This window comes from Myxine glutinosa, chromosome 7 (genome assembly GCF_964187855.1).
Source record: "Myxine glutinosa chromosome 7, kmMyxGlut1.1, whole genome shotgun sequence".
NCBI lineage: Eukaryota > Metazoa > Chordata > Myxini > Myxiniformes > Myxinidae > Myxine > Myxine glutinosa.
The window spans coordinates 113076855-113093118 of NC_136267.1; the positions used below are offsets into that span (position 1 = coordinate 113076855).

Genomic DNA, 16264 nt, shown 5'->3' on the forward strand with positions numbered 1-16264 from the left:
CCTCCCCAAACCCCGGTCACGGTGTACCTCCGAGCCCCGAGAGGGGTCACGGCAGAAAGATGTTATTCTGTGTGTCAAAGAGCAATGGTGAAACCACACCAATTGTTACCAACAAACAAGTATTGTTTTAAGGTCACACAAGAATAACAGCACAAAAACAATAGCAATCAATTGTACAACCAATATATTGCTGCGGTTTTGAGATTGGCACATTGAAGTCATTGAAGGTTAAAGGTTTGCCCCCCCATAGTTAGTCACACGAGCAACATATAGGCCCATTTGTAGTATAGTTATGTCTTACTATGTGTAAGAATAGGCCATTTCCCCTCTTAGTGCCTGCGTTGTTTAAAGACAGGAGAATAGGCCATTCCATTCATTTTGCATCCACCCTCCAATTCTACCTCTACGGGCGTAATCCAGCCCACGCCCCATTTGGCTGACCACTAGTCGAGGAACACGAGGTCGGCCTAAAAATGTAGGGGCGGCCTTGAGGTCGCGAGCGGCAGAGGCGATGACGGTAAGAGCCACCAGCCAATCAGAGCTCGAGCAGCATGGAGTGAGAGGGCGTGGTGAAGCGCGTCTGGTGAGTTCCGGAGGGTCCGCGGGGCGGGTCTATATAAGCCCATGCGAAAAGCCTTCGAAAGGACTTACAGCGTGATAAAGGACTTACGAGGAGGACTCGCGTGCATACGGCAGTAGCAAAGGACTTGTTTGAGGACTTCCGCAGAAAGAGCGAGAGCGAGAGAGAGAGAGAGAGAGAGAGAGAGAGAGAGAGAGAGAGAGAGAGAGAAAGAAAAACTTGCATCACTCGCCATTGTTGAACTTTGAACCGTACAAGTACGCAGGCACAGCCAGACGCGCCGGTAACGCATATAGCGCATTTCGGCCACGACCGCGAGTGAATAAGCGCCAGCCGCACCAAAGTCCCCTCCCTTACCGTTCGCCCGGTGATAACCCGCTCCGTTCAGGCGACACGTGGCGAGTTCCTGTTTTCACCGACTTCCATCTCCATGGGACGTGCCAGGGACCGGAGGGAGCTGCACGAGAACCATCCCTGGATGCGCTGGGAACATCATCCTGCTCATCAGCAACCCCCGTGTGTGTGTGTGTGAGACGGGCCCGTTTGTCCTGGGTATTAAGTATAAGGCTGCTCTGTGTCCCTTTCCTTCTGCCATTGTATAGTGTAAATAAATCTGTGTTCTTTCTTTCCTTTCCAATCCGATCGCCTTTGTGATTTCTCCATTGGCTAAGCGTGGTACGAATACGATCGCTCCAATCGGGTCTAAGAAGTAATAACGGCGCGGATCATGTGTACGCAACCGCTCGGCGTATCACCAACACACGTGGTTCGTGCGGGGCTTGTTTCCTCGCTCCAGGGCAGCGCTAGTACTTAGGTAACAGCGAATTTGGTCCTGAAACCCTATTTAGCGCTGTCCGGAAGGGACGTAATAGGTCCTGGGTCGTGCCAGGTCAGTCAAAGACAAGGGGACTAATCCCCCCCTTGGTAAGGGGAGGAGGCCGGCAGCAGATCCGCAACAATATCATTCCTATGATGGTACCATCAGTTTCGTACAATATAACTCACTGTACTCCAAGTGAGCGAAAATAACATTCCCAATGTCTCTGTCCCAGCTTCAAACCAAAGTCGATCCACGCTCTAGTGATCGTCAGAACGATGTTGTATCGAGACCAGAATCCCGCTCGGTTGACAGTCACACTGCCAAAGATAGGCAAAAGTGTCCTCAAGAGGCGGCTGGGAAATCACACCTTCGGGTATGGACGTTCAACAGCTCCCAATCGGCGAACCGCAATTTCCCACTCAAAATCCACGTTACACACACACACACTCAGGTTAACGGCTGGATGCGTTGAAATGGTTGAAGCGAGGGGAAAAACCTGGAGCGATGCGAAATCAGGCACGAGGTAAAATGGCCAACAGTCCGTTCTCGAGACGTAACGGCACTCCAACGATTCTCTTCGGAATAAACCGCAAAACCTGTCACGCAGGTTTATCTGTCACAGCGATAACAACTCTGTCGCAGGAATCCCTTTCCCAGGAAACCCCAAAGTTCGCTAGTGACCCCCGTTCGCCAGCGTTTGCTCCAGACCTCCAAGCAGCTCGGCTCCTTCTCCACCTCACTCGCTCCGCCTCCTTTTCCTCTCCTTTCTCTTCTTCCTCGTCCGGTTCCCGATCCGGGTTCCGGTTTCTTTTTAAAACACTAACTTTTTTTTTTTACCTTTTGAAAACAGCAATCTCTATTTCACTTGAATGATAACAATAATAGTACATGGAACCAAAAATGTTTACAGTGGATGAGAACCACAACAACGGAAGTGACGAATCCGTAACAATACACACACACACACACACACACACACACACACACACACACACACACACACACACACACACACACACACACACACACACACACACACACACACACACACACACACACCAGCAAGCTCAAGCAAGCAAATAAGAGGTGCTTCATTATGTTTGTAAAAATGGCTGCCATAGTCAGATTAGAAATGATATTACAACCAATTAAATGTTCAGTCATACCATTGTTATGTATACTCACAATATTAATGAAACGTGCATTGCATAACTTTATTGTTACTTCTACTTTTCATTGTAATTCTTCAAAATCTACAAAAATGCAAATACCCCTCTCTGGCCTCCCCAAAATGCATTGGTAGGTCCATAGATAAGTTTGGCAGGGGTTTCCTCCTTCTGACTCCCAATTTATTTGACTTTATTTCCCTCTTCCTCTCACTCTGTAGCCGCTGCTAACACAATAACTTAGTTTTGGGAATTTGTCACAAGAGGATTGAGTAAAACTTGGGCTGGACAGCAATTGCTTGAGTACCATGATAGCATTGTTTCCATGGAGACCACAATGTTGTTAAGCGATGCCGGGCACTCCTTTCCGTTGGAATGCTTGCTTGAGCGTTTTGAATCGAACAAGCCGCTTAGCAAGTGGTAGGCAAGCCGCTGGCTGAAGGACCACACCCCAGCTGTCATTAAAGCTGGCCAACTCTTCGCGATGAACACTGTGGATCTTTAACATCCACCGACGAAAGCCAGCAGATGAGATACCCAGCTTAACATCCCTCCAAGGAGGGGTGCACCTCATGACGAAGCACCCTGCCTGTGAAGCACCAATCCAACAGCATACCGTCGGGTCGGGAATAAAACCCAGACGACAGATCAATCACAGGTAAATGTGCTACCATCCTGTCGGACTCTATTATAAAAAGTAAATCAAATACTGCACACATAAACCTGCCTAAAAAAACAAGAACAAGAACGAGCACTCGGTAGAGCGCACACCTCCGCCAGGCGAAACAGTTTACGTTTTGTATCCCACTGATAGGCCGGATCTGGAATTCGGACGTGAACCAAAATCTAATCGGCTTGTTGCTGTCATTTAACCAAATCGGCCACCAAATTTTGTCATAAGTTGCCCACAACATTTTGAATATCATGCTATATATCGGTTTTAGCCCTGTCACTCAGTGGTGAAGAATCACTTTAAAATATATTTTTTTAATTCTCGTATCCGGATCGGTATTCGGGTCTTCACCAAAATCTAATCAATTCGACCTTGTCCAACACTCAACAAGTTCACCAAATGTGGTGTTGTGCATAGAAGGTATACTAGAGGGGGCATTTGTCACAGCTGTCTTGTTGTGCTGCTGTTAAGTAATGCAAGCTTTGATTGCGGACTCTACGTGTGCGTCCATTCCTGGCCACCAGTACAGATCCCTTAACCGCTGCTTTGTCCTCACTATGCCCTGGTGAGTGACATGCGCTAATTTGATGAAATGTGATTGTAGTGCATCCGGGACAAGAAGGCGGTGAGTACCTCTCATCACGCAGTCCTCTTGTAATGACAGTTCACTTTGCAATCTGAAGGAAGGAAGGAAGATCAGGATCCAGGCCTTTCGACGTTTTCGGCCAGCGCTTTGCTTTGTAAGCATTTACCGCAGCTTTGCTTGAACAGGGCGGGAAATACAGGCAGTTTTGAATTATTCAGCTGTCACAGCAGTGAGGGTTGATGTGAGCGCGACAACCTCAACATCATCCTCCAGGCTTGGCTCTGAAATAGACAGTGGCAGGCGAGACAAGCAATCAGCTGCTACATTTTCAGAGCCAGGCTTGTACTGAATGTCATAATTAAATGACAGAACCGTGCAGACCATCTGGCCACGTGCATTGCAGCTCTTCTCAATCCTTTTGTGGACAGCAGTGTAGCGAGAGGACTGTGGTCAGTGCGTAATGTGAAATGTCTGCCTCAGAGATAAGTCCTCCACTTCTCTGTCGCCCACACACATCCAAGTACACTACTCACAATAAGTTAGGGATATTGTGGGATTGAGTTTTGTTTTTTTTATAGGGGTTAGGGTTAGGGCATTGAAATCAAGAATGCTGTGTTTTTTCACACATTAATAACCATAGAATTAGGACCAACAACTTTTTTCAACATAGTTAATACACAAAATCAACCACACCGAAGAACCTGCCAATATCCCTAACTTATTGTGAGTAGTGTACTTCCTTTTCCCCCGTGGAATATTTTCTTTCCGATTCATTCAGCGTTCGGGATGCAAATGCGATGGTTTTCTATGTTTTGTCAGCGTGGATTTGCGTCAGGACCACTCCAAGACCATAATCAGAGGCATCAGTTGTCACTATGGTGTATAGCTCTGGATCAAAAAGAACGAGAGCTGGACGACTGACAATCAGTTCTTTAACCGAGTCAAAACTGTGCTGTGCCTCGACTGACCAGGAGAAGTTGGATGGTCCCCGTAGTAATTCTCTCAGAGGTTCCACAACTGATGCATAGTTAGGGATGAATTTTGCATACCATGACATGAGTCCGAGAAAAGAACGCAAACTCTGCACGTCTTTCGGTGGGGGTGCTTGTGACACCGCAACAACATGAGCAGGGTCAGGTTTCAGTCCTGCGTGTGACACCACATGTCCTAAAAATGACAACTCCGTCTGTCTGAAGTGGCATTTTGAAAGGTTCAGTTTCAGCCCAGCTGCATCGATATGTTGTAGTACCTCTCTGAGGTTTTTATCATGTGCTTCGGGAGTCCCTCCAAAAACGATTACATCGTCTCGGTAACACCGAGCTCCGGGCTGGTTTTTTAAAAATGGCAGACATCATCCTCAGGAAACAATTATTGGTTGCTGAAGCGAACCCATAAGGGATTCGTTTGTAGCGAAACAGTCCCTAATGCATAATGAAGGCAGTGAGGTCCCTGCTGTACTCATGAAATACAACCTGGTGGTACACACTTTGCAGATCCAGTGTGGAGAAAAGTGTGCTGCCTCGCAGCTCGGCAAACATCTCCTCAATATGCGGAAGAGGATATCCGTCAATCACCACCGCTTTATTTGGTTCTCTTAAATCCACACACAGACGAATCGCTCCGTTTTTCTGCATTGCCACTACAATTGGTGAAACCCACTCTGAAGATTAAATTGACTCAATTACATCCAATTTAACGAGCTTTTTCAACTCCTGAGAAACAGCATCTCACATAAAAAGGCAAGCAGTGCAGCTTTTGCTGGACTGGAATCACATTGGGTCGTATTTTAACGAGATGAATAAACGCCTTTGCACAGCCCAGGGTGTCCTCCTTGCTGTCACCTGTAACATTTGCGACTGGAGTTCGATTTGCCCTGTTTTGGGTGGTAGAAGTGATGCTGCCATTCAGCAATTGCATGTCGAGTGCAGCAACCAGGTCTCTGCCCAGAATGGCAGTGCCGCTCCGCACTAGGTAGAATTATTCTTCCGAATCCATCCATAACTTTGTGAGATGCCATGCTATATATTTGTTTTGGTCCTCTATCACTCAATAGTGAAGGTTTTACTTCAATTTTTAAAACTTTCATAAATAGATCTTGACCAAAATTGAATCGATCGATTCGTCCTTGTTAAACCCCAAACCCTGCCCAGCAATTTTCGTCCAAATCTGTCCATAATTATTGGCCCAATCACTAAATGGTGAAGAATCATATATAAAATAAAATAAAAATTCTCGTTACCGTATCCGGATCTTCACCAAAATCTAATCATTTCGTCATTGTCAAACACTCAACCTGTCCACCAAGTTTTGGCACAGATCGTCCATAACTTCTTGAGATATCTTGTTCACAGACAAACTGGGGTGAAAACATAACCTCCATTCACCTGCAGTAATGCTCATGTTCCATTGAAACGAACTGAAGCTGTAACCACGACAGTGTTGCCATTACCTTATAGCTCCTCCAGAATGTACTTTCAGGTGATGTACCTCCACCCAGTTGAGGGTACGTGAAGATCGAGGTGGGTCGGTATGATGCCATACTTCACTTGCTACGAAACAAAACATTCAAAAAGTAATGTCAGAAGTCAACGGTCTGATGAATATCTCTCGAAAATAAAAGCAATTCATGGAAGCCAATCAGATGACGAGCATGATGGTGTAATGTTCATTCACTCCATGAAGTTTCCATAAATTAACACCTTCAAACCACTGACGTGTTAACGAGCCAGAACTTTAATGGAAGGTGTCTTAAGAGATGCATTTGCCTCAATTCCAACCGAACACACAGCCGGAAACCTCAAAAGCATCAAGAATGGTATGCTCATACACCACCCAACGGCGTGAAAGGCCAAACGACATTTTCACAGCCTTTTCCAATCAGATCACACACAGGTAGCCGGCATACCTCTGATACTCAAAACAAAATGGCCGTAAATAATTTGTTGCAAGATAGAACAAGAGTTTATTAAACACATACCGAGTGAATCTAGCGCCCTCTTCTCACTCTGTGAAGCATCGCAACACACACGTGGAAACGCTCTGGCCGGACCCGGAAGTACCCTCAGAATCAAGCGATAAATTCACTTCTTATAAAGGATTTATTTTTACAATTTAAGACTTTGTCCAACCAAATATCCTCTTTCGCTTAACGATTTATCGAAAGTAAACGTAAAATAGTCACGAAACGGAAAAAGCAAACGCGACGATAAACCTCAGCGGAGCTTACGTAAGGACGATGTCACACGATGCCGATGTGCGCTCTTTGGGAATATACAAGCGTAGGCTGTGCAGCGCTGTGGAACGATATGAGACATATTCATGTTATGCAACGTGTTATGATCTATTAGTATAAGCGAAAATGAATATTCTAGCATGAAAATTGCATTCTGAGGGAATAATCGATTTCGATGACGCTCACAGCTCACCAGCACAGCCATCCACGCAACACAACTCACCAGCACGGCCATCCACGCAACACAGCCCACCAGCATGGCCATCCACTCAACACAGCTCACCAGCACGGCCATCCACGCAACACAGCTCACCAGCACGGCCATCCACGCAACACAGCTCACCAGCACGGCCATCCACGCAACACAACTCATCGGCACGGCCATACACGCAACACAGCTCACCAGCACGGCCATACACGCAACACAGCTCACCAGCACGGCCATCCACGCAACACAGCTCACCAGCACAGCCATCCACGCAACACAGCTCACCAGCACGGCCATCCACGCAACACAACTCATCGGCACGGCCATACACGCAACACAACTCACCGGCACGGCCATCCACGCAACACAACTCACCATCACGGCCATCCACGCAACACAGCTCACCAGCACGGCCATCCACGCAACACAACTCACCAGCACGGCCATCCACGCAACACAGCTCACCGGCACGGCCATCCACGCAACACAACTCACCAGAACGGCCATCCACGCAACACAACTCACCAGCACGGCCATCCACGCAACACAACTCACCAGCACGGCCGTCCACGCAACACAACTCACCAGCACGGCCATCCACGCAACACAGCTCACCAGCACGGCCATCCACGCAACACAACTCACCAGCACGGCCATCCACCCAACACAACTCACCAGCACGGCCATCCACGCAACACAATTCACCAGCACGGCCATCCACGCATGCGGATGCCGAATTCTTGCGGATGCCGTTTGGTCTCAAGAACGCGGCTCAGGCGTTCCAGCGCTTGATGGACGGCGTGCTGCGTGACCTGCCGTTCCTTTTCGTTTACCTGGACGACATCCTCGTCGCCAGCACGTCCCGGGCCAAGCACCTCCTCCACCTCCGAACACTGTTCGGGCGCCTCAGCGAGCACGGCCTCATCGTCAACCCGGCCAAATGCCACTTCGGCACGACGGCCGTTGATTTTTTGGGCCACCACATCACCAAGAACGGGGCCGTGCCGCTGCCAACCAAGGTCGAGGCCATCACCACGTTCCCGCGTCCCCGCACCATAAAGGCCCTGCAGGAATTCCTGGGAATGGTGAATTTTTATCACCGCTTCGTGCCCCGCGCTGCTCAACTCATGCGGCCCCTCTACGAAGCCCTCCGGGGCAAGCCGGCCAAGCACGACATCGCCTGGTCCGCAGCAATGGATGCGGCCTTCCAAAGCTCAAAGCGGGCCCTCGCCGACGCAACACTGCTCGCTCACCCGGTGCTCAACGCTCCCATCGCCCTCACCACGGATGCCTCCGACTACGCGGTGGGCGCCGTACATGAGCAATGGGTGAACGGGGTTTGGCAGCCACTCGCTTTTTTCAGCCGGCAGCTCCGGCCGAACGAGCTCAAATACAGCCGACGTGGCGCAGGCAGTAAAGACACTTAAACTTACCGCGTTGTCCGCTTCCTTGTTATTGTACAAGTAAGCGCGCGTAGCACCGCGCTTCAGTGTCATGTTTTGCTTTCGGGAGCTAGTATTTACACTCGCTGTCGCCAGTACATACGAGTGTGAGCAGTACCTTATTTCAGGGCATTTGTGCCTCACAGAAACAATCAGCAGTGACTGTTCGTATCGCCTTGCCACTAAGTGGAATGAACCAAGACTGTTCGAATTTGCTTCATCCACCATCCAACATCCAGCCTCCCAATGTCTTCGCCGTGACCCTGGTTCGGGTGGCATCCGGGTACGATGCCTTGCCAAAGGGCAACCCGTGTTTGGTCGGGGACTGCTTATTGTGTATTCGCAGCTAACCTCCATATCTGGAGGCCGTTTCACTATCCGCCACCTGCGACCCCGTGGATGGGAGTTTGCTCTCCACACCACACACACACACACACACACACACACACACACACACACACACACACACACACACACACACACACACGAATACACATATACACATATACACATACACATACACATCCACAAACACAAACACACACCACATGCCACACGACACACACACATACCACACACACACACACACACACACACACCACACCACACACACACACACCACACACCACACCACACATATATTGTGTACACATTTGACATCACACAGACCACCACACACACAGACCACCACACACACAGACCACCACACACACAGACCACCACACACAACTGTTGGCTCTGATAGCTCCACCAACAGCACAAATGTACACCCACAAGTACTGACAGTGCCTGGCCTATCCAGCTTCGGGGATGGGACCATTCGCAAGATCTTCAGGAGGGGTAAAGGTAAAAACAGGTGCGGGTATAGCGGGAACGGGGAAAGAAAAGAAACAAAGGTTGGAAGATCTGTGACTGTTCGCGGACCCGATGCAAAGAGCGAAAAGTTAAAGCTTTATTAACTAAACGCGGACCTCGAAGGAAACACCGTCCAGATGCTCCATCCTCCTGCTGTGTTTTTCTTTTGAACTTTTCCCGCTGCTTGTCGAGTCAGGTAACCACGCAGGTGCGGAATTAATTGATATGATTTTCCCTGAAACCTCCAGCGAGTAATCCTCGAACGATCTCTTGTTATTATCTTCCAGGAATTTCAAAAATAACATTTACCTGAGGGAGAGGCCGAGCTGAGTGAGCATTTCGCGCGTCATCCGCAGGAGCTTCGAGTACTGACCGCGAACAAAAGGGGATTTCTTGTGTTTTAAAGAAGTAAAGTCATCTTGCTTGTTTTTAATAATATTTCATTGAAGGAAACATGCACATTTGCTCTTTGAGAAAAGTTTCACTTTCACCCCTGAGCGTTTGTCTCCACTTCCGTCTTTTGGTGTTGCCTAGCAACGATGTTCTCGCCTGAGGGAAATCGCATGAAGGATTGAGGTAAGAAGGAATGAGGGAGAGGAGTGAAGGATGAATGAAGGTTAGCAGAGGCGGTGCGTTTCATTAGCAAGCAGCTTGCTATCGGTGATAAGCGATGTCGAGCAGTCCGTTCCGTTTCGTTGGAGTGCTTGATTGAGCGCAAAGGCACAAAACAGATGACGCACAGTCCGATGGTCATGGCACGTGATGCAGGCAGGTGACGGCGATAAAGGACGACAAGGACGTCACAGGCCGGCAGGTTGATAATATGGCTGGCAGGTCGCTGATGCAGGTAGGGGCTGGCGAGGAGGCCAGACAGCCGGCTTAGCCTTAATCTGTCATAACCCAATCTATCCATTCTCCCACCTAGTCTGGGCCCCCAAACCTATATTAACCCCTGGTTCTCCACTTCCACTCGACGAATGTACAAGTTTTACTCATATTATAACAGGAAATGGTAAGAACTCGTCCCCTCTTCCACAATTCTGTCCTCTCTCCACCCAAACCTGTATATGAAATATTCAAACGACACCTTTTCACGGCCAGGTACGCACAGTGGTGAGAAAAAGTTTGTAAAACAAAATAACAGCATGGTGTGGAGCTGTGCTCGCACGATAAAGCCGGACAAAATGGACGACACCAGGAACGAAGTTTCACTGAGCTATTTATTCTAGCACACCTCGAAAGAACTCAAAAGCACTGACTAGCCCGTTAACACGGGCGGCAATTTATATCAAAAGTTCACCACACAAAAGCCACGCCTCTCAGGCGGGGCGTGGTATGCAAATAAGTCAGCCACGCCTCTCAACAGGGCGTGGTATGCAAATCGAGAGTCCGCCCGGGCAAGGCAAGTCCGGACACTTCTGGGCGAGTACAGGCAAGTAACCGCCCGCCGGTTACGTCATCGGCCGGTGCAAGGTGATTGTGTCATGCTTCCGGTAACCGCTACATGCGCCCCCCCAGAATTAACTTGCACCGGGACAGTCAGTTTGAGGGGGGTCTTGATGACCCGGGCCGAAACGACCCCTGGCGATTCGTGTAGGGGTGGAAGGTGGCGTGGCGGTGGATGGTCGGGCGGGGGGCTTGGTTGACGGGGGACGGCCCCGTCGTGGAGGAAGGGCCAACCGTGGAGGCTGGTCGAGGTCCAAATGGGCCGGCTTGAGGCGGTCCACGGAGATGCGGTCCGGTTTGCCACCGATGTCAATGATGAACGACTTGTTGTCCCTCTTCAGGACCCGGAAAGGTCCATCATACGGCGGCCGGAGCGGTCCCCGGTGTGCGTCGTTCCGGATAAAAACGTACTCCGCAGTGCGAAGTGCTGGGGGGAGGTGGGGTTGGGGGCAGCCATGGTGGGACGTGGGCATTGGGGCAAATCTCCTGGCGGCCTCCTGGAGGACTGAGCGTTGGCGAGCCGCGGACCAGGGGCCGGTGGCATCAGGGATGAACTCGCCCGGCACGCGCAGTGGCTGGCCGTAGACCAGCTCGGCGGTGGAAGCCTGGAGGTCCTCCTTAGGGGCCGTTCGGAGGCCCATTAGGACCCACGGGAGTCTGTCGGCCCAACCGTCGTCCTGGAGGCTGGCCCTGAGAGTGGCCTTCATCGAGCGGTGGAACCGCTCGCACAAGCCGTTGGCTTGAGGGTGGTCAGCCATGGTGCGGTATAGCTTGACCCCCAAGGCCTGGGCGACCGCGCCCCAAAGCTCGGAGGTGAATTGCGGGCCTCTGTCGGAGGAGATGTCCGAGGGGGTGCCGAAACGGGCAATCCAGGTGCCAATGAAGGCCTGCGCCACGTCGGCAGATGTTGTTGATGCCAGCGGGAAGGCCTCCGGCCACCTGGTGGTCCTGTCCACCATCGTGAGGAGGTGGGTGAAGCCCCGCGAGGAGGGAAGTGGTCCCACCAGATCCACATTGACGTGGTCGAACCGCTGCGCGGGCACGTCGAATGGTGTCAACGGCGCCTGGGTGTGCCGGTGGACCTTCGCGCGCTGGCAGGCGACACAGGCGTTGGCCCAGTCTTGGACGTCCTTACGGAGCCCGTGACAAACGAACTTTGCTGCCATGAGCTTCTGCGACGCTTTCCGGCCTGGGTGGGAAAGGACGTGGAGGGCGTCAAATATGTGCCGCTGCCATCCGGTGGGCACGATGGGGCGAGGTTGGCCCAGGGAAACGTTGCACAGGAGAACTGTGCCTGTGTCCTCGAACGTCATTTAAAAACACCTCACCACCAAGTAATTCAAAACACCTCACCACCACATCATTTAAAAACACCTCACCACCAAGTAATTCAAAACACCTCACCACCACATCATTTAAAAACACCTCACCACCACGTAATTCAAAACACCTCATTACCAACTAATTCAAAACACCTCACCACCACATAATTAAAAACACCTCCCCACCACGTAATTATAAATACCTCATCCCCACGTAATTCAAAACACCTCACCACCAAGTGATTTTAAAACACCTCGCCACCATTTGATTTAAAAACACATCACCACCACGTCATTTAAAAACACCTCACCACCATATAATTCAAAATACCTCACCACCACGTGATTCAAAACCACCACAACCTTATCAAAAACACTTCACAACCACGGAAACAAAAGTTTGAGGGAGTGGTTAAGTGACAACACAGACACTGCCCAGATGTGTAGATATATAGATAAATGACTGTACCCGAGTTGCCGTTTTGTCATGGTTTAAACCAATCATAATTCAAACAATTATTTTGCACGAATGTATTTGTAATATACGTGATATCACATTTTATAAACTGAAGTTGAAAAAAAAAATTCCGAAAAAAGAAATAATTGGATTTTTTTTATTTTAAAGAATACCCTTGGGACATACATACCGACGTGAGAGATATGTGCATACCAGAAGTTTGGTACGATTTCACAAAAGTTTGAGAAAGTAGTTCAGTGACAACACAGGACAGACACTGCACAGATATATATATCTGTGAAGGAAAGGCTGTGAAGGAAAGGTGCAGACTGGAAGTTTGGGACGATTACACCTCACCACCAAGTAATTCAAAACATCTCACAGCCATAAAACACGTAATAAAAACACCTCACAGCCATAAAACACGTAATAAAAACACCTCACAGCCATAAAACACGTAATAAAAACACCTCACAGCCATAAAACACGTAATAAAAACACCTCACCACCACAAATTAAAAACACCTCACAGCCACGAAATTAAAAACACCTCACCACCACAAAATTCAAAACACCTCACAGCCATAAAACACGTAATAAAAACACCTCACCACCACGGAATTAAAAACACCTCACAGCCATAAAAAAAAAGTTATAAAAACACGTCACAGCCATAAAACACGTAATAAAAACACCTCACCACCACGAAATTAAAAACACCTCACAGCCATAAAACACGCAATAACAACACCTCACCACCACAAAATTAAAAACACCTCACAGCCATAAAACACGCAATAAAAACACCTCACAGCCATAAAACACGTAATAAAAACACCTCATGCCATAAAACACAATAAAAACACCTCACAGCCATAAAACACGAAATAAAAACACCTCACAGCCATAAAACACGTAATAAAAACACCTCACAGCCAGAAAACACGTAATAAAAACACCTCATAGCTATAAAACACATAATAAAAACACCTCACAGTCACAAAACACGTAATAGAAACACCTCACAGCCACGAAATTGAAAACATCTCACCACCACGAAATTAAAAACACCTCACCACCACAAAATTAAAAACACCTCACCACCACGAAATTAAAAACACCTCACAGCCATAAAACACGTAATAAAAACACCTCACCACCACAAAATTAAAAACACCTCACAGCCATAAATCACGTAATAAAAACACCTCACCACCACAAAATTAAAAACACCTCACCACCACAAAATTAAAAACACCTCACAGCCACAAAACACGTAATAAAAACACCTCACAGCCACGAAATTGAAAACACCTCACCACCACGAAATTAAAAACACCTCACAGCCATAACACGTAATAAAAACACCTCACCACCACGAAATTAAAAACACCTCACAGCCATAACACGTAATAAAAACACCTCACCACCACGAAATTAAAAACACCTCACAGCCATAAAACACGGAATACAAACACCTCACAGCCATAAAACACGTAATAAAAACACCTCATAGCCATAAAACACATCATAAAAACACCTCACAGTCACAAAACACGTAATAAAAACACCTCACAGCCACGAAATTGAAAACACCTCACCACCATGAAATTTTAAAAACCTCACAGCCATAAAACACGTATTAAAACACCTCATAGCCATAAAACACGTATTAAAAACACTTCACCACCACGTAATAAAAACACCTCACCACCACGAAATTTAAAAAACCTCACAGCCATAAAACACGTAATAAAAACACCTCACCACCACGAAATTAAAAACACCTCACAGCCATAAAACAAGTAATAAAAGCACCTCACACCATAAAACACGTAATAAAAACACCTCACCACCACATAATAAAAACACCTCACAGCCACGAAATTGAAAACACCTCACCACCACAAAATTAAAAACACCTCACATCCATAAAACACGTAATAAAAACACCTCACCATCACGAAATTTTAAAAACCTCACAGCCATAAAACACGTAATAAAAACACATCACAGCCATAAAACACGTAATAAAAACACCTCACAGCCATAAAACACATAATAAAAACACCTCACAGCCACGAAATTAAAACACCTCACAGCCACAAAACACGTAATAAAAACACCTCACCACTACGAAATTAAAAACACCTCACAGCCACGAAATTGAAAACATCTCACCACCACGAAATTAAAAACACCTCACAGCCACGAAATTGAAAACACCTCACCACCACGAAACTAAAAACACCTCACCACCACAAAATTAAAAACACCTCACCACCACGAAATTAAAAACACCTCACAGCCATAAAACACGTAATAAAAACACCTCATAGCTATAAAACACATAATAAAAACACCTCACAGTCACAAAACACGTAATAGAAACACCTCACAGCCACGAAATTGAAAACACCTCACCACCATGAAATTAAAAACACCTCACAGCCATAAAACACGTAATAAAAACACCTCACCACCACGAAATTGAAAACACCTCACAGCCATAAAACACGTAATAAAAACACCTCACCACCACGAAATTAAAAACACCTCACCACCACAAAATTAAAAACACCTCACAGCCATAAATCACGTAATAAAAACACCTCACCACCACAAAATTAAAAACACCTCACCACCACAAAATTAAAAACACCTCACCACCACGAAATTGAAAACACCTCACCACCAGGAAATTAAAAACACCTCACAGCCACAAAACACGTAATAAAAACACCTCACAGCCACGAAATTGAAAACACCTCACCACCACGAAATTAAAAACACCTCACAGCCATAACACGTAATAAAAACACCTCACCACCACGAAATTAAAAACACCTCACAGCCATAAAACACGGAATACAAACACCTCACAGCCATAAAACACGTAATAAAAACACCTCATAGCCATAAAACACATCATAAAAACACCTCACAGTCACAAAACACGTAATAAAAACACCTCACAGCCACGAAATTGAAAACACCTCACCACCATGAAATTTTAAAAACATCACAGCCATAAAACACATATTAAAACACCTCATAGCCATAAAACACGTATTAAAAACACTTCACCACCACGTAATAAAAACACCTCACCACCACGAAATTTAAAAAACCTCACAGCCATAAAACACGTAATAAAAACACCTCACCACCACGAAATTAAAAACACCTCACAGCCATAAAACAAGTAATAAAAGCACCTCACACCATAAAACACGTAATAAAAACATCTCACCACCACGTAATAAAAACACCTCACAGCCACGAAATTGAAAACACCTCACCACCACAAAATTAAAAACACCTCACATCCATAAAACACGTAATAAAAACACCTCACCATCACGAAATTTTAAAAACCTCACAGCCATAAAACACGTAATAAAAACACCTCACCACCACGAAATTAAAAACACCTCACAGCCATAAAACACGTAATAAAAACACCTCACAGCCATA

The 16264-nt window shown here is 47.1% G+C and overlaps 1 protein-coding gene across 1 annotated transcript in view; it reads right to left on the reverse strand.

Moving 5' to 3' along the window:
* LOC144892984 (U3 small nucleolar RNA-associated protein 15 homolog) overlaps nt 1-6874 on the reverse strand; it is a 33067-nt gene extending 26193 nt beyond the window's left edge. The window contains exons 1-2 of the mRNA XM_078782144.1: nt 6803-6874; nt 6275-6374 (exon numbers count right to left, since the gene is read on the reverse strand). Coding sequence (XP_078638270.1) covers nt 6275-6364 — 90 coding nt within the window. The 5' untranslated portion in view covers nt 6365-6374; nt 6803-6874. The remainder of the gene's footprint in view (nt 1-6274; nt 6375-6802) is intronic.
* Between the last annotated feature and the right edge of the window lie 9390 nt (nt 6875-16264).